Source organism: Carcharodon carcharias, chromosome 9 (genome assembly GCF_017639515.1).
Source record: "Carcharodon carcharias isolate sCarCar2 chromosome 9, sCarCar2.pri, whole genome shotgun sequence".
NCBI classification, from domain to species: domain Eukaryota; kingdom Metazoa; phylum Chordata; class Chondrichthyes; order Lamniformes; family Lamnidae; genus Carcharodon; species Carcharodon carcharias.
In genome coordinates this window covers 4,315,224-4,334,937 of record NC_054475.1, presented here as the reverse complement: position 1 = coordinate 4,334,937, position 19,714 = coordinate 4,315,224, and the positions used below count along the sequence as shown (strand labels likewise).

Below are 19,714 nucleotides of genomic sequence, written 5' to 3'. Positions count from 1 at the left end.
ATTTACACAGATGAAGAAGGTATTTGATTTTAAACCAAGCAACATGCGGGCTGCCTGTTTGGCTCTTAATCTATTTAGTATTGTACTTTGCAAAATATTATTGGAAAAAATTAATGGACAATATTAAGATATAAATATTAAAGTATCAAAAATCCATTAAAAGCTCTCATCTCTTACTTTGCTATGAGCACTGGAGGTGACTGAGATACACTCCAGTTTGTGCTCACACTACACAAAGATATCCGTGTGACTGATCTATGATAAATTCCCCAGACACTAGGGGTCAACTGAATACAGCTTTCAGCCAAATTGTATTTACATCTTTGGCTTTAGAGGAATAACTATTAATCTAATGTGCAGATTTTGAAATGGGTTTTGGCATCTGTAGCAACTTTGTTTAGGGTCAGAGTTCTCTGTTTGTTTTCTCCCATTTCTGTGTTTAAGATCGTGTTGCAGCTTTTTACCTTTGAACCTGATCCTAAGATGGCAGCTGCAGGTCAAGGCAAACCCAACAGTGCAGCGCTCAATAAACCCCTAACACAAAAAACAAAATACTACAGATGATGCAAATCCAACATAGAAAAACAGAAAATGCTCAGTAGGTCAGGAAGCAGCTGAGGGGAACGAAAGTTAGGGTTAATGTTTCAGGTCTATAACTGTTCATCCAAAGGGTATGTAACATCCTGGCCTGAAACACTAACTACATTCACAAAATTCTCATGCATCACTCAATCTATTCAATCGATTTTAGTTCATCCATCCAGCAAAGTCCTACATTTCCCCATTGCACCATCAAATGAGTATTTCATTAATTCAAGTCTTTTTGCCTCCATCATTGTGTCTGTTCATGACTCCAAGCGTGAAGAAGAATTTACTGATAACATCCCTAAATCTACCTTGTACTAGTTTGAGCATGTGTCCCTTCTCCTATTTCCATAGTTTACTTTAAGGTATTCCAGATAAGCTTCATTTCTCTGAAATCCTCTTCCCCCAAGTTGAGAAGTCCAAGGGGTAAATGTTGGTCCTTAACTCTTGGGCACTAACCTCCCAGAGCAGATTGTCCTCCAGTTCTAGGGCTCACCAACTTTTCAAACCAATGAAATCTACAGTAGAAGAGCAAAAATATCGGGAGAGCATCCTGAAGAAGGAATATTAATGCATGGTGGAAGTCATTTTAATTTTTAATCATCAGGCATCTCACCAAATTTCTTTTAAATTTTATAAGGTAAGATCCATAATGGGCTGTAGATTTGTTATATAAGGCTCTTTTATTTTCTTGGCCCAATATCCATATGACTCCTTCATACAGAGCTTGGTGCCTCTCCCTGATGGAATCTAAGTTCTAGCCCACACATCCCACAGCTTCCTGTTCCTTCAGAGACAAGTTAGACATTAGTTTAAAATCCTTACTGCACAGACAAAATCCTGCCCTACCGATCTCTCACGTGAGTTATTTCCAACCTGTTAATTTCACATTTCTCAGCCAGCCACCAAGTTATCCATTATTATCATGTTTCCCACTTGGCCGCAATTCTAACCACCCAATGCTGCTTCAAATGGGAATGTGACATTTAAACTGGTGGATGCATTCTCATGGATGCAACAACCACTTGATCAGAGTACTTGCTCCACTGGTTAAAACTTAAGCATTTAGTCAAAGCTAATTGTAGCAACGTGAATCAACTGCACCGAATTGAACTTCACTTCTGGGCTGTGACCATCCTGTCTGTAAAACAAAAGATAATAAAATAAAGCACATAGACAAAGAAACAATATCATCAACATTGACATATTTCTGCTTTAGAGGTTTAGCACTTGGTGATGTGATTGTCTGCTGGATATTGTATCGAACAGACCATTTTTCTAAATTGAAAACTTGAAGGTATTAATTGCAATATTACCATAAATACTCCAGGAAACTCCTACCATCCAATTGGATGCTATCTGTAGCAACTGATCGATCATGTTTTTAAATGAATTAAACATGATATGATCTGGGCTCTGGTGGATTCTATTTGGTTTCAATTCTAAACTGGGCAGTCTGATTGCTCAGCAGGAGAGCACTACCATTGGTATATGTGTGTGTGTGTGTGTGTGTGTGTGTGTGTGTGTGTGTGTGTGTGTGTGTGTGTGTGTGCGTGTGTGTGTGTGCGTGTGGGTGTGTGTGTGTGTGTGTATGTGTGTGTGTATGTGTGCGTGTGTGTGTGTATGTGAGTGTGTATATGTTTGTGTGTGAGTGTATGTATGGTTGTGTATGTATGTTTGTGTGTGCGCATGCATGCATTTTTATGGTCATCTTCACTTAGGAACAGGGTGAAGGGTAATTTGCCTTCATTATAGATTTTTCATTTTGTTCAGTGAATTATTCTTAACATTAATAGCATCCTTCTTTCTGGTTTTCAATCTGTTTTACTGCTCGAAAGTCTGAATCATCCTGCACAGGAGTAAATCCTGTGCATGTCTTGATATGCATCTGGGCCGATTTCTTTTATGCCAATTAAAACTTTTTAGAATTAAGATTTTAAAGAATTCAAAGAATTTTTAGAGAGCAGGCAAATAGAATCCTGCTTTGTACAAACTCCAATGTGAATGGTAACGATTTTCAAACACATATAATTGGTTTGACACTACATTGGATGTACACTTCATCTATCATTAATCAAAGTGATTTGAGGCTACTACCTTCAAGGTGCTTCACTCCAGAGTCAAATGAGGCCTTAGCTACAAGTTTGCACTGTGAAGGCTTTATTGTGCTGTGGGTTGTGTTCGTTACTAATGAATCAGAAGCTCTGGGGTCAAGTCCAACTGCAACAGTTAATAACCAAGGAAGATGCGTTCGTAATTTGACCAAACAGACTGATTATCAGCAAATCCTTTCAATGCATGCCAATGTCAGGCAGTAAGCATGGCAGAGGTTCCTGGTCAGCCATGTCATGGAAAGAATGTTGGCGCCTCTCCCATCACTATCAATAGCTCCAGGTTACAACATGCATGGAAAAGTACATGTTGCTGCAGCAATTCTGCCTCACTGATCTGGAGCACACCATTACAGGTTTCATACTGAAGCTAGTTCTACACTATTGTTAAATTTGCAGTGTGAATCCACCCAAAGATTCACCCATCATCAGAGGGAGACAAACACTACAGTTAAAACCTCCAAGAAATCCATGCTCTGTAAATTTCCTTCCGAACCCAGCGATAACCAAGTGGAATTTTAGAGTTTCATCCAATCTGACAGAGCACATTATCCAGCTGTGGCCAGTCCAGAAATATTATTCTCTTCCAGTTCCAGTTGTACAATTGCCCTTAACAATAAGAAAAACCAAGAGGAGAAGCATATTTAACTGCAGCCTTAAATTTACTGACCACATGGTCATTGGGAACAATAAACTGATGGGTTCCAAAGATTGGATGAGCCAGTGTCAAAGATGATGGTGAAGCTCTGTGGTGGATTCCCAATGCTGATTGTGTTAAAGTATGAAAACTGTCAGCAAAAACAAAAAGACCAAAATATATCAACTGGAAATTTATCAGTGCAACACCTGTTGTTGGGTTCCTATTCCTCAACACCCATCAGAAAATGTAAATCTCCCGATCCCTCAAATCACATGATATGGGAGCAGAGGTCTGCAGCGATTAAATGTAAGAGAGATGGTGGGCAGAGTTTAATTGATGCCAGCAGAGTGGGCATGTCAGCGGGGTGGGGTGGGGAGCTGTGGTGTAGGAAAATCGGGCAGGAGTACTCGCATCATGGAAGTGATGCCGGGTTCCTGCGAGTTCTCCCACTGGAGGGAATGGGGAGACTCCCATCACAGGAAATAAATCCTGGACGATGAATGAGAATAAATGATCACTCTTCTGTTTCTATGTGTAATACTGAATAATAAATTTTATGTTTGAGATGGTTTTGAGATTTTTGACCATTAGCTCTTTGAATTACAGGTGGTTTATCGTCTCTAGCTTGTGCTAACAATGCTGCAGGCGTTGGCAAAAGCTCATCTTGCAACACAAGCTATTGAGGCTGCCCAGAAATAGTGACCCAGTAACCGTCAGCATTGATCAGGCAAGAAGCTGCAAGTCAGTAGGTCTACCAGAAACCATCAGTCATTTCCAACATTGGCCGGAATTTTCCGGCCCGTTGGTGTGGGGCATTATGGCAGGTGGAAAGGGGCAATATGGCAAGAAGGCCAAAAATTGATTTCACGTCGTCATGAAGCCAGTTAGCTGGGTGAACGGTTCTAAGCCAAAGAGCACAAAATCCACAGCTGAAACTACAACAGCTGAACTTCACCCATTGACCTATCTGTGTAAGTTATAGCAGGTTAAAGACCTATGGCATATGGTCTACTAGAACTGTCACTCTCTGCTATTGAATTATTACACCTGAATAACAACTAACCCAGAGAATAATATAAATTACAGGTTGAAGCTGCAATAAAAGTAAGAAAGATGTGAGATGGTACAGCTTAATAGAAAGAATGGAGAGGTCTCTTATTAATTGGAAGGTACAAGTGTAGATGGCGTAGAGGAATAGAGGAACAAAGGGGTCAAAGTGAACCAAGTGTTATCACAGGTTAGCGAGGCCATTGAAAAAGCAAAGCAAGCAATAATCTTTATTTTGATAGGTTAAAGTTGTAATGAGCATTGGTTAAATCACAGTGTCCAGTTCTGGTCACCATTTTACAAAAAGGATACAGAGACACTGGAGAGGGTTGAGAGAAGATTTACAAGGGTGATGCCAGGAATGTGTGGGTATACACATCAGAAAAGGATTGACAGGCTGGGTCTCTTTTCTCTTGAAATATGAAGGCTGAGGGCTGAACTAACTAAAATAATGAAAGGTGTCGATAGAGTAGATACAGGGAGAATGTTACCCCTTGAGGGGATGATCATGACCAGAGACCATCAGTATAAGATACTCACCAAAAATCCAATAGACAACTCTGAAGAACTTTTTATTATCCAAAGAGCGGTGAGAATGTGGACCTCACTACCACAGGGAGTGGTTGGAGCAAATAATATAGATGCATTTAAAAGCAAAATAGAAAAGCACATGAGGAAGAAGGGAATAAAAGATGACAATAATGGATTTAAATGAGGAATGGTGGGAGGAAGATTGAGAGGAGCATAAATGCCAGCGTGGACTCGTTATTGTGATGGGCAGAATGGGAAAATTTGGAGTGCGGTCAAAAGTCAGTTTCCCACCGGCATGAAAACAGGTTTACATTTCCCGCTCCCTAATTTCATGGAGGGTCAGGTTGCTGCTGCACCAGGGCGGGAACATCATTTACATGCATTTGAATAACATGAATACTCATTAAAAACCCAGCTCGCCAGCATTACACCTCCACCCTTCCAGATCAAATGACCACATCAGTGTCAAATTACATCGGCGTGAATCACAACCAGATTTGCGAACACGACTGAAAGAAAGTCACTTTGCCAAATCCAAGGCCTGATGGTGGGCCTGTGGCTGCACAAGACAGCAACAGCCTGAAGTGGGCAATGGTGCCAGAGCAATGGGTAACATTGGTGTCCACATGCAAACTAACGCTGTGCTCATACAAAGGACCAAAACTGCCTCTGTCCTCAGTTTAAGACATGCCCACTCTTTACATTGGATGCTGGTTACATTTCAAATTGCCGACCTATCCACACCTTCACTTTTAATCTCGGTGTATAAGACAATCCCCTTCTGAGGGATTTCTCAAGGCTTCAAACATCGATTTCTAAGCCGAAATCTCGGGCTATCTATTTTCAATTTGTAATAACCTACATGATCTGCTCTAGGCTTGTGAATATATATTTAATGCACATTCTACACTCCTCCACCACACGCGATATTGTAGCAGGTCATCTCTACCTGGCCAGAGTAACCTGGGGCTGAATCTTGCCCTTGATGGGAGGGGGAGGTGGGACTGACCGACTCGGGAGCGAGCGGACAGCCAATCACAGCCGCTGAAACGGGCACCGCCGCCATTTTACGTGTGCAGACCAATTAAGTCCCGCCCAGCGTGACGCACGACGGGAAGCGTTATGCACGTCCAGTGCGGGCGGGGGGAGTCCCCAGATGTGAAGGAGCCATCTTTAGCGCATGTGCGTGTGAAAGAGCGCACATCTCTCTGAGGCTAAGTGCTGCCTCAGGGAGGTCACTGAAAGGATTTCAAAGTTTAAAAATAGAAAAATAATACAATCATTAACATGTCCCCCTCACATGACAATGTCACACGAGATGGGACGTGTTAATAAAATACACAAAAACTTTGTTAAACTTTTTTTAAAACCAACATGAAACCTCATCCCACCGCTAGATGAGGTCTCATGTTTTTTCAGAATCCCGCCGGCGATCCTGGCCTTCCCGCCAGCCTTAAGGTTGGACGGGCAGGGCCTTTAATTGTTTTAACTATCTTGTCAATGGTTCAATTGGCCATTGACAGGTTGGCGGGGGGACAGCTGATCGCACTGTGCCCCCGCCTTCCTGAATATTTAAATGGGGCGGGGTTCTGTCCGACACCATCCCGTGTCATTTACATGTCGGCGAGCAGGCCCCGCCCCCAGCTCGCTGACGGAACAATTCTGCCCCTGGAGTTGTACCGCTGAATATTGTCAATGGGTTTACTGGGACCAAGAAGGAGAGAACTGCCAGTATCAACAATGGCAGGACAACCTCCACTGCAGGCCACAACCTCACCATTGATTGTCACTCTGAAGGAGAAAAATGCATCAAAAATTCGTCAAAGATTGAAAACTGCCTCAGATCTTAAACAATAAATAATACCGAGTTGGTTTTCCAAATTCGCTGAAACGAGTGACGGGAACCCAATGAATTTGACCTGTGGAGCAACTCGAATCAACTGCAACGAATTCCCATCTTAATGGGATGTCCGTTAACTGAAATGTTTACTTGGATTGGCTCGGTTCTACCTTCTGTGAGGCTATATAATGAATGGATGTCTGATTCTATTTCTTCGGGCTCCTCCATGAGGCATATTTCACGATTTTCCTTCTGCCTTTATAGTGCTGTTTTAGCCTTTCTCTGCAGTGCCACATTATGGGGCCAGAGCGCTGGCAGAAAAAGCATCTCGACTTGTTTGAGTTGGTTTTCGCTCACTGGAGTCTGGTCTGGATGTATTTCTCTCATCCATGTTATGGGTTTTCATTGCACTGCCATTGCTTTTCAATAGTCTGGAGCTAGAGAGTATTTCCCGCCCTTCTATGGAATCTGATGTTTTCACGCCTTTCGTTGCCGGATTATCCTGCTTGACTACATGGACGACGCCATCTTGTGTATCTCTATAACTTTGGAATTTCTAACAGCACTCTCCATCACGGTAGCTCATTCTAATGCCTTATTGAAGTCAAGAGTAGGTTCGGCTAGCAAACACCTTTGGATAACATCATTTCCAATCCAGCATATCAGCCCATCTCAACATATCACTAATGGACATTCCAAATTCACACTGCTCAGCTAATGCCATTGAAATGGCCACATAGGCAGCTTATTCCTTCAGTTGAACTTGAAGCGCTGCAGAGTAACTGAGGACTTTGATTTCAGGTGGCTCTGTCCAATTTATATTAACTCATCAAAAGTCTTTGAGTCTGGGGCGCAAGATGACTTAAGGTTGCAGATCAGCCGATACCTTTTGTTCCCTCATGAGGATAAAAGAATCGCTCTCTTCTTCGCCTCCCCCGTGATGTGGTTAGTGGTAAAAAAGATCGCTAGGCATTTGACATACTGAGACCAGTCATCTGAAATGGGATTGAATGGATCGACATGTCTGACCTGCAGCATTGTGACTGACTGCAAGGGGACTGCACTTCTGATTGGCTTTCCAGGTAATGTGAATTTAGGTGTTTGGCTTACCGCGGAGTCGCCCTCTCTCTGTGATCTCTTATAATTTTGTGTCCATGGCCATTTTTCTTGTATTTACCCTTCTAAATTTATTGCTGCTTTAAGAGCAGTCACTGTTTTTTATAAACTCTGTCTCTGCAGCTGTCGGCTTGTCACTGCTGTGTTGCACTTTCTTTGTGAGATTTGGCAGGACCCCATTCATCTCTTGTCCTTGTTCTCCTTGGTGGGGGAGGTTGTCAATTTGGAAGATGCTGTTGAAAAGGCCTTGGTGAGTTGCCTCAGTGCATCTTGTAGATAGTATGCAACATAGCCACAGTGCGCAGATGTTGGAGATAGTGTCTTCCATGGTGTTTGGCTCATCTGGTTAGCACATTAATGGCTTCCCAAAATTTGTATCAATTCATTACTATCCTTAAATAAGAACTATGGTGATAAAAGGCAACATACACATAACATTGTAGCAGCAACATTCACAGCCAATCTGTGTATTTCTGACCCTTACATATCAGAAAAGAAAATCTGAAAGCACATGTGATCTCATTACATGAATCACCAAAATTTAAGCAACAATTTATTACAGATTGCAACGTCCTTTTTGTCCTAATGCTGTCAACATGCTATGAATTTTGGGACAAATGCCCATTCAATGGGTGCTTCACAGAGCAGTCAACTGACCATATACAAAAATAAGCTCAATGTCATCCAGACACAAATTCATTGCTTATCAGTCTCTGAGGCTATATGTTCAAATTGCAACACCCAAGTAATTTGATGGAGCATTTATCATCAGTTTGTAAATAAAAGTTTAATATCTTTATCAGTTATAATTGTATTAATAAAAGTCATTGCTATTTAATAATGCGTCAAATTGTAATTTTCGGGTTTGAGGTCACTTAATTTGGCAGCAATATCTGCTTTTCCAACAAGGTCATCAAGTTTAATATCTACTAATTATGGAAAAACTCTTAACTGCCTAATCTGTTATCCACATCGAAAGACAATGGAAAGGATTGATACGGACCACTATAAAAGCAGCAACAACTAGAACCCATTTGCAGGAGCATCTGATATTTCCCTTTTGGAGTCATTTCACTACACCAAGGGACAAAGATGAAGTGGTTGCTCATTGCACTTGCTTGCATTCAGCTCTCTGAATGTCTAATCAGGTAAGAACCTATGATCGGAGTCTTGGTTCTGAAGTTAGATATAATATGACTGTTTCCTCACAGATGGAAGATGATAATGCCATCAAAATGTTTTGAGTTTGCCTTGAACATTTCAATTCTGAATCTCTCTTCTGCCACGAGGAACATAGGAACAGGAATAGGCCATTGAACCCCTCCAGCTTGTTCTGTCAACCAGTGAGATCATGGATCATCCTATGACCTAACTCCATACTTTGACCCATATCCTTTAATACTTTTGGATAACAAAACTCTATCAATCTCAGGTTTAAAACTTACAATTGACCTAGCACCAATTGCCACTTGTGGAAAAGAGTTCCAAATTTCTACTGCCCTTTATGTGTAGAAGTGGTTCTTAATTTCACTCCTGACAGGTTTGGCTCTAATCTTTAGATTAGCCCCTTAGTCCTTGACTTCCCAAACAGCAGAAATAGTTTCTCTCTATCGAACCCGTCTGTTCCCCTTAATATCTTGAAAACTTTGATCAAATTGCCTCTTAATCTTTTAAATTTTAGGGAATACAACATTGGTTTGTGTAATGTCCCCTTAACTCTTGGAATGCAGGTATCATTCTGGTAAATCTATGCTGCACTCCCTCCAAGGCTAATATATCCTTCCATAGGTGTGGTGCCTATAGTACTCCAGGTATGGCCTAACCAGGGATTTGTATAACTGAAGCATGATTTCTACCTCCATGCATTCTAAACCTCTAGATATAAAGGTCAGCATGACATTAGCCTTTCTGATTATTTTCTGTACCTGTTCATGACAAGTTCATTATATTAACAATACCTGTGTGCTTAATGGGCTGATTTGCCTTTGTGCCCAATCTTCCCATCAATTTCCTGGTTACATAGTTATAAAATGACTATGAAAGATCAGAAAATTGGATGAGCAGGCTTCCATTAGCTTCTCCCTTAGTCCCTCATGCCTGGGGTGTTGCAGCCAACTGCATTTTGTGTACTAGATAGCATACACACTTTTCATATTGTAGCCTCACTAAGCCCCAGGACACATGAGAATTACTTAGAATACCTATTATATTTGAGAAGATGCAAGTGGGCTTTGGCCATCAAAGTCCATTTTGAGTAGGTGGAAGGAACGTTCCCTGTGTAATTGGGCTCCTAAAGATGAATAGGATTGATTTTCTTTCTGCAACATTATTGTTTTTGCATTTCTAATAGATTGGCCAACATTGATGAAATTTGTCATGGGTATGGAATATTTTTGTGTGGGGAACTATTTTGCTGTCATTATTATGAGAAGTTTGTTTACCAATATCCACAAGAAAAAGCCTGAATATAGCAGACATTAAGTGAAGTGTCTATAGAACTTTAGCTGAACATGAATTGGAGAGAATGTGGGGATTCAGTGATAAATACTACATTCTGAAAAGGAAAGAAAAATCCCTTCCCAGTGCTCCACAAACAATCAGCATGCATCTCAATCCATGAAGCTGTTATTTAAACGGAAAGTGTCAGATACTGATAATCCCATCTTGGAAATAGTTGTGCTCATTATGGCCTAATCCTGCTCCTAATCTGTATGTTCTTTTGTGTGTATCCCTTCTTACATTAATCTCTGTTTTGTGTGTATGTTACTTTTGTTTTTGAAACTGAACATAGCCTAAGTGCATGACACTGTAAGGTGTCGAGAAAAATGTAGAAGGACATATTTGCCCAAGTGTTGACCCTCTTTCACTCCTGTCCTTGCAGAGTGAAACTATTTAAGGGTAAATCTGTCCGCAATATCTTGGCGGAACGTGGTTTACTCGAAGATTTCCTGAAGAAACACCCATACAATCCCCTTTCCAAATTCCGTGGACCATCCCAGCAGGACTCATCAGGTTCAACAGAGCCACTAGTGAACTACCTGGATGTAAGTAATCTGTAGTGTTTTTAAGGAAGAGCAGCAAATAGAATAGAAATGGTCATCCTGATTGATTTGACGGCATTCTGCCCTTCATTAACCCTGCCACCGGTATCTGAAATCTAAAAGTACAGCAAATAATGGTGGCAATCATTTTGCAATAGATATATTTTAGCACAGCGCTAAGAGAGTGTATGATTGAAACTGAAAATAGCCCCTTGCCATTCCTACGTATTTTACTAAATGCTGATTTGCTCCCATTCCTCATTACGTAAACCAGTGGAATATTTGCCAAAAGTAGCCCTGTCGCCTTTAGAGATCTTTGTTAAGCATTTGGAAATCTAATTTGGTTTCAATAAACTGCAGGGGCAGTAAAATTGTAAAATGGATGCAAAATTCGTTCCCATTGTGGTTAGGTTAAACGCACTTCCTAAACTAAGCTTTTAGAAAACTCAATGCTTAAACACGTCGGATCTGTAACACATCTCTACTGTACTTTGTCTGAGATCCAGATCCATTTCTAATTTCACATCTTCCTTTTAATTTCCTGACAGCTGTCTTACTACGGAACAATCAGCATCGGGACGCCACCTCAGAGTTTCATTGTCGTCTTTGATACTGGCTCTTCAAACCTTTGGGTCCCATCGGGTTACTGCTCTAGTCCAGCATGCCGTAAGTAAATCTAGACCATAGAAGGAATTCTCATAATGGCACATTTTGGTACACAGAACCTTGGAGGTGATGCAGTTAGTTCTTTTCAACTCCAATTTGCTTCATTATGATTTTATAATGCAATTGTTAAGCACTGAATTCCCACTTGGATTCGCTGTTGTGTAATTCACATAATTGGTTGCTTCAATTTCTTTAACCTTTGGATGATCAGGAGTAGTTTGTATCCAAAAGAAGGTGGGAGCTGGGTTGATTCAGGATCCAACTTTGTATGTTATAGCTTAGATCTCCAGGTCAGTAATCTAAAGCAGGACGTCCTGTGCCTCTTATTTTCTAAGCACATGGTGTTCATGACCTACTACTCGCTGAGTCATCAATGTTACAACCAACCAATGAAGTATTAGAAGGATGTAAATAATTTCCACAGATCATCAAGTTTTTATTTCCAAATGAATGAAACTGGGTAAACAAAAAGGTTGCTATACGATAACTACCTCCTGAATTGACCTGGAGCTGGCAGACCTAAGTTATACCGTCTGCCCAGTATTAGTATTGAAGCAGGGAGGGGGGAATGGGTTCTTATGGTAATCCTGTAGTTTTTTAGTCGCCATTACTAATACTCACTTTTTGTTCCATTTTTGTTTGTAATTAATTAAATTTAAATTGCCCAGTTGTTGTGGTGGGATTTGATCACATCTCCACAACATTCGTCCAGGCCAAATTGTTGTTGTATTGAAATGAACACTGTAATCTAATGAAACTAACTGGATAAGATGTGCTTTTCTTGTAGGTGATCATCGCAAGTTTAATCCACAAGCGTCCTCAACATTTCGCCTTTCAAACAAGTACCTTTCTATCCAATATGGTACAGGCAGCATGACTGGTGTACTGGGATATGACACTGTCAGAGTAAGTCAAACTAGCTGATTTCCCATGTCTGAGGGGCCCATAGCGAAGTCAGTGTTGCAGATTGTCATAGAGTTATAGAGGTCTACAGCATAGAAAAAGGTCCTTCGGCCCATCGAATCTGCACCAATGAAACAAGTACGAACTATGCTAATCCCATTTTACAGCACAAGGCCCATAGCCTTGTATGCTATGTCATCACAAGTGCACATTCAAATACTTCCTAAATGTCATGAGAGTTTCTGCCTCTACCACCCCTTCAGACAGAGAGTTCCAGGTTCCTACCACTCTCTGGGTGAATGAATTTGCCTAAATCTCCTGCCCCTTACCTTAAATCTATGACAACTGGTATTGATCCCTCCACCAAGGGGAAAAGTTCCTTTCTGTCTACCCTATATATGCCCCTCATAAGTTTTGTACACCTCAATCGTGTCCCCCCTCAATCTCCTCTGCTCCAGGGAAATTAACCCCAGTCTATCCAATCTCTCCTCATAAATAAAACTCTCTAGCTCAGGCAAAGTTCTGGAAAATCTCCTCTGCACTTTCTCTAGCGCAATCACATCCTTCCTGTGGCCTAACCAGTGTTTTATACAGTTCCAGCATAAACTCCCTGCCCTTATATTCTATGCCTTGACCAATAAAGGCAAGTATCCCATATGCCTTCTTATCCACCTCATCTACCTGTCGCACTCCCTTAAGGGACCAGTGGGCATGCACACCAAGTACTTCCCAGGGTCCTACCACTCATCATGTATTCCCGTGCTTTGTTTGTCCTGTCCAATTGCTTCACCTCACACTTATCCAGGTTAAATTCCATTTGCCACTGATCAGCCCTACTGACCAGCCTGGCTATATTGTCCTGTAACTTAAGGCTATCCTCCTCACTATTTACCACCCCACCAATTTCCATGTCATCCGTGAACATACTGATCAACCCTCCTACATTCAAGTCTAAATCGTTTATATATACCACAAACAGCAAGGGACCCAACACCGCTCCCTGTGGAACCTCACTAGACACAGGCTCCCAGTCACAAAAACACCCCTTGACCATCAGCCTCTGCTTCCTGCCACTCAGTCATTTCTGGATCCAATTTGCCAAGTTGCCTTGAATCCGAAGGACTCTTATCTTCATTATCATTATCCCAAGCGGGACCTTATCAAAAGCCTTGCTGAAGTCCAAGTAGACTACGTCAAATGCATTGCCCTCATCTACACATCAGGTCACCTCTTCGAAAATTTCAATCAAATTGGACAGACATGACCTCCCCTTAACAAAACCGTGCTGACTGTCCTTGATTAATCCCTGCCTCTCCAACTGGAGATCAATTCTGTCCCTCAGAATTGCTTTCAATAGCTTCCCCACCACTGAGGTTAGACTAACAGGACTGTAGTTCCCTGGTTTATCCCTTCCTACCTTCTTGAATAACAGTACCACATTGTGTTCTATTATTAATTCTTTCACGGGGTGTGGCTGTTGTTGGCTGGGCCAGCATTTATTGCTCATCCCTAATTGCCCTTGAGAGTCTCACCAAGGATCTTCAAACCTCAAGAACAACTTCCGTCCCTTTGTATTTCATCATGCTTGTGTTAAAGGCTCACAATCCATCAGCTTTACTGATTCTTTTTTGTATCTGCCAACTGGCTTTTAACAATTTGTAATGTTGGGCTCCCGAGTCACTCTCCTCTACCATTCCTAATTTCTCACCATTTGGAAAATACTCTTTTACCTTCTGTCCAAAGTGAATGGCCTCACACGTACCTACATTGAACTCAGCATGCCCACTCACTTATTCTGGTTATGTTCCCTTGCGACAATGTGCTGCCATCTGCACTGCTTGCTTTCCCTCCTAGCTCCATGTAACCTGCAGTCTAATACAACTCACAATTCCTTCATCTATCTATGGTGAAAAGATGAGGCTCCAGATCAGATTCCCGGAGAACACCACTTGTCACATTCCACCAGTCTGCGTACATATCCTGTATCTCCACTCCCTGCATCCTACTTCCCAACCAATTTCAAGCTAAAGTTAAAAGTCCTCCACAAAAGTACGCCCTTGCTTTCCCTAATCTTCTCTTTTCTGGAACCTCATCCAATGCCTTTTGGATATCCTGATATACAACATCCATAGAGCTTACCTAATCTACCTTAAGGGTTAGCCCCTCAAAAGGTTCAACTTGTTTATACAGACATGACTTATCTTTAATAAAGTCACAATGGCTCTCTCCGATCAGCTGACACTTGTTTAAGCGTTAGGTCACTCTCGCCTTAGTTACAGATAGAAGTAGTAACTGAGTGCATTTCAGAAATAATTCATTGGCTGTAAAACATTCTGGGATATCTGAACAATATCTGAAGGTTCTACATAAGTAGCAGTTTCTTCTTTCTTTAATTTACAATCACTTTCTGGTCCACCTTTTTTTGGCAAAACATCCCCAAGATACTTTGAAGCCAGTATAACAGCATCTATCTAGAATTGGCCAACTATGGGTGCACACCTGGCCCAAACAGTCAGAAACTCTGATGCCCAGCTGGTATTTTGGGAAAGGTTATCCAAGGTTCCCCTGACAGTCCTTCCATTTGTTGTGGAAGAAAAGCCACTTGAAGTATGGAGATGGTTAAAGTCAGAAAATCTTTATTTTGAGCAGGGAAGGGAAAGAGCTAAGCTATAGAATCTCTCAGAGAGCAGTTACAATAACACACATTTATACACAATACAGCTTCAGCTGGCTACATGGCCGAGTATATTTTGACTGCTCATGGACTTCAATGTGTCCCTGCAAAGCACATCACATCATATTCTCATAGTCAAGCAAGCTCATGGGAAAGTACGAAATGGAAAAAAATACAAAGCTTATCGGCTACAGTAACTTCATCTCTAACAAAACACATCCAGAAAAACAGGCCAAGTGTGTAAGCAAAAGATTATGGAAAAATACAGCAAAAGAAACAGCTTTCATAAGTATAAATCAAAGTAATCTTTTATCCCTTTATTTCCCAAATCACATATCTTCCTCAGCCTCTGGAAGAAGAAGTGGTGTTCCAGAAAATGTTTAAAACATGATGTGTTTCTTCAATGGCTTGGACTGCTGGGGACCACATCTGCCCATTTGGAGACTGCAGTGCCTCACCTCACTAGATGTGTTGGTGTCCAATGATGCACCAGAGCCTGATTGAGACATTGGAGTGGGAACTTCTAGTGTAGGTAGTCTATATCCTTGACTTCATACTCCCGAAGGCATTCACCTAGCAACGGGCAGGAGGGGGTTCAACACCTTGCAAGGGCAATTTGGAATAGCAGAGACCAAGAAACTGGCACAACCCCAATGTGTTCATTACTACCAGGCCTATGTTACTTGACTTCTGACAGGATGACCTACTGTAAAATATTTAAACAGTTTTCTTTTCAATTAGGTATCCAACATTGATATCACCCAACAAGAATTTGGTTTAAGCATCACTGAGCCTGGCAGCTTTCTTTATTATGCTGAATTTGATGGAATTCTGGGATTGGGATATGCAGATTATGCCGTTGCAGGTGCCACAACTGTTTTCGAAAACATGATGTCTGAGCATCTGGTGGAGCAATTTATGTTTGCTTTTTATCTGACCAGGTGAAGTATAATGTTCACGACCCCCAAATTTATCTCTTCATAACAAGCACCCAACAAAATCTACACAAACATTGCCTTTGCTTTCCATTTTCTCTTTATCAACACCATTAACGTTATCAGCTGGATTTTTCTCTGGCATAATTCTGTAGGTGACACAGTGTTGGGAAATTAAGCAAGATAAGGATTGGAGGCCCGTAGTCAGATCACCATCCCCATCTGCACCAGAGCAAAGTGTCTTCCAGCTCCCCTTGCCCCATCTGACACGGGGTCTTAGTCACTTGACTGTTGACCACATAATGCATTTAAATGATGGTAGGGGACAGGTTCAGGGAAACCAGCCAATTTCCCTCTGTTCTGCTTTAGGTATGGCCAACCTCAACCTGGAATCCAGGATACGGCAGGAATACATCATGCAGCAGAAGTAGAAAGCAACTAATAACTCTGTTAGGAGTGCAAAGGCTAGCAGTGGTCATCTCTACATCCCTTTAGGCTCCTCCCTTTTCCTGGAGGTCCCACAGCCCATGAAAAGCCTCTCTTCCATAAAAAAATTATTTTATGCCTTTGAATTTCTTTTCCCCTTTAAGAAGCCTCTTCCGTTCTCTTCCAGATTTCCTACCTGGCTTGCACCAACAGTCATTCTGGGAGTCCATCCTGCCAACTTAGGCAGTGAACCTGCCCTAACATTGATTCCAGCCCTGTAGACTTCAATGAAGAGAATCGTAGAATTAGGCAGCACAGAAAGAGACCAATCGGCCCATTGTGCTTGTGCCAGCTCTTTCAGGGAACTATCCAATTAGCCCCACTCCTTTGCCGTTTCCCCATAACCAGTATTTTTTTCCCTTTTCAAGTATGAGTCCAATTCCCTTTTGCAAGTTACGATTGAATCTCTTTCCTTCTGCTCAGGCAGTTCATTCACAATCACAACAAACCAAACCTGACTAGATCACAATGTAAATATTTAAAACCATGGGGATTTACACTCTTCTGTTGTAGGATTTAGCTACATCCTACTGTATAGTTTTTATATTCTCTAGGATTTACAACGCGCTTTCCTGCATCTTCACAGCTACTCTCAAACACATTTTTGACAAAAGGCCATTATGATATGATCTTCAAAAGGTGACAGAAATTGTGAACCTGCACACTTCCAGATTTAAATTCTTTTCACTTTTGATTTACAGACAGGATGGTGAGTCAGGAAGTGAAGTTGTATTTGGTGGATTTGATCCAAACCATTACACAGGTAACATCAACTGGGTTCCTGTCACTGTGGAAGGATACTGGCAAATCCTTGTGGACAGGTCAGTAAATGAACATTAAAAATGCTTATGTTCTAGAACAGAATTAAACTGCAAAGATGTTCTTTGTGCTGAGATCATTCATAATGATAAATAGATTAAGTGTTGCACAGCCTTTACTGGGCAGTTTAACATGATAGCATGTTAAAGAAAAATATTAGGGATTAGATTGGAAATGAATAATTCAGAGTTATTCAAATTCAGATCAAGAAAAGATCATTTAACCTTCAATTGTGCTCTCATGGACTTGCACCCCATACCTCCTGATGATTCTCTACATCTTCCAAATCTACCAGATTAGAAGATCACACAGCATGATCAATATCTCTATAACCCTCAACCCCTACTCAACTGACATTGATCCAGCTCCTTATAATGACACCATCCCCTATTCATGTTGGGGTTGCTGAAATGCAAGCCAACGGCAACTGCATTGGTACAGCACTTTTCACTTATTGGAACAACCCAAGGCACTATGAAGATTGAACAGTGGATGGAGCAGGTATTTAGGGAGTGATTAGAGGGAGGTAACTAAAAGCAAAGTTAAGGAATTGACTTTTGAGGATGAAGAAAGTTTTGAAATAGAATTTTCAACAAAAGAAAAGCTATCATGACTCTGGCACCATCAGCAAGCATAAGATGCACAGTAAATGGGAGATAAAGCAGACAGTGCATGCTGTTAGTGTTGGAGGAGATCACAATGATACAGTTAGGCAAGGCGGTGGAGGTACTTGAGCATCAAGAGGGAAACTTTGAAGCCAAATCACTGGATGACTTTGAATCAAATGCAAACCAGAAAAGTGAGAATCAAAATACACAAACCTGGCAAAAGATTGCAAGACAAATAATATTTTAGAGTTGAAAGAATAATAAAAGTAGTGCAGCCGTATTAATAGATTCAAAAGCTCAATCAAAGTGTTATATTGTATATTTACTGAAAGTATAATGGCCAAATTCAATTTGGAAACTTTCTTGATATACGATGCATACATTCACATACATTAATCTCCATAAACAGTTGGCATTTAGATTTCTGAAAATGGTCACATAATCATGAGTGTCTTTTTCCTCCCTAGTGTGAAGGTCAACGGCCAGGTAGTGGCTTGTGAAAGCGGTTGTCAGGCCATTGTCGATACTGGCACCTCTCTGATTATTGGCCCTGTCTCACCGATCCAGAGAATTCAGCACGAGATTGGTGCAGAAGCACAACTTTATTCTGTGGTAACCTGCATTGTATTTTATCACAAGAAGGAGATGATTTCATCTTAAATCCTTGAGGACACAAGGTCTTAAATACATTGTGCAGTTTTGGTCTCCTTCTTTTAGGAAAGATGTAAATGCGTTGGAGGCGGTTCAGAGTAGGTTTACTAGATTAATACCTATAATGAGCAGGTTGTCTTATGTGGAAAGATTGGACAGACTGGGCTTGTTTCCATTGGAGTTTAGAAGAATGAGGGGTGACTTGATTGAAGTATACAAGACCCTGAATGGTTTTGACAAGGTGGATGTGGAAAGAGTGTTCCCTCTTGTGAGTGAGCCCAGAACTAGGGTTCATTGTTTTAAAATAGGGGGAATTGGAGAAAAAAAATTTCTCTCAAAGGGTTTTGCAACTTTGGAACTCTCTGCCTCAGAAGATGGTGGATTCGATGGGGTCATTGAATATTTTTAAAGCAGGGATAGATAGATAGATTCTTGTTAGGCAAGGGAATCAAAGGTTATCAGGAGTAGATGGGAATGTGGAATTCGAAACACAAGCAGATCATTCATGATCTTATTGAATGGTGGAGCAGGCTCAAGGGATGAATGGCCTAGTCCTGCTCCCATTTCTTATGTTCCCTAAATTAAAAGACGCTCAGGTGCATTAATTACAATAGTTTACACTTATGCTAAAATTAAGGAAAGGCTCAGAGCAAACTGATAGTCAAGAATTCATTTTAAACATAAATGAGACCTGTGGTCCCAGATAATACCACTGTTAACCTCTTGTTTCTCTGTTCTACAGCTTGGTGTGAACTGTCGTAACCTGCCCACCATGCCCTATGTGACTTTCACCATCAATGGAATTGACTACCAGCTTTCTCCTGACCAATATGTTCTCCAGGTATGCTTTAACCCTTAGGCTGCCAGAATCTCCACACCATTGTTCACCATCTCAGGGTGTCTGATATTTGTAAAGGTTTCAGTGCAATGGCTGTACCTCATTTATATTTAAATTTACATGGAACTTTTATTCATTATTTCTTCCACTCCACTTTCTTTCATCAACTTTAGTTGAAGTACAACTGCACAATTAGCAGAATGAGTTCCCTCTGTTCTGTGAG

General features: G+C 41.2%; 1 protein-coding gene across 1 annotated transcript in view; it reads left to right on the top strand.

Annotated features, from left to right (window-relative positions):
• The first annotated feature begins 8,877 nt into the window (after nucleotides 1-8,877).
• Nucleotides 8,878-19,714, top strand: part of LOC121281763 (pepsin A-like) — an 11,841-nt gene continuing 1,004 nt past the window's right edge. The window contains exons 1-8 of the mRNA XM_041194717.1: nucleotides 8,878-9,018; nucleotides 10,752-10,914; nucleotides 11,460-11,577; nucleotides 12,365-12,483; nucleotides 15,896-16,095; nucleotides 17,277-17,396; nucleotides 18,470-18,614; nucleotides 19,396-19,494. Coding sequence (XP_041050651.1) covers nucleotides 8,963-9,018; nucleotides 10,752-10,914; nucleotides 11,460-11,577; nucleotides 12,365-12,483; nucleotides 15,896-16,095; nucleotides 17,277-17,396; nucleotides 18,470-18,614; nucleotides 19,396-19,494 — 1,020 coding nt within the window. The 5' untranslated portion in view covers nucleotides 8,878-8,962. The remainder of the gene's footprint in view (nucleotides 9,019-10,751; nucleotides 10,915-11,459; nucleotides 11,578-12,364; nucleotides 12,484-15,895; nucleotides 16,096-17,276; nucleotides 17,397-18,469; nucleotides 18,615-19,395; nucleotides 19,495-19,714) is intronic.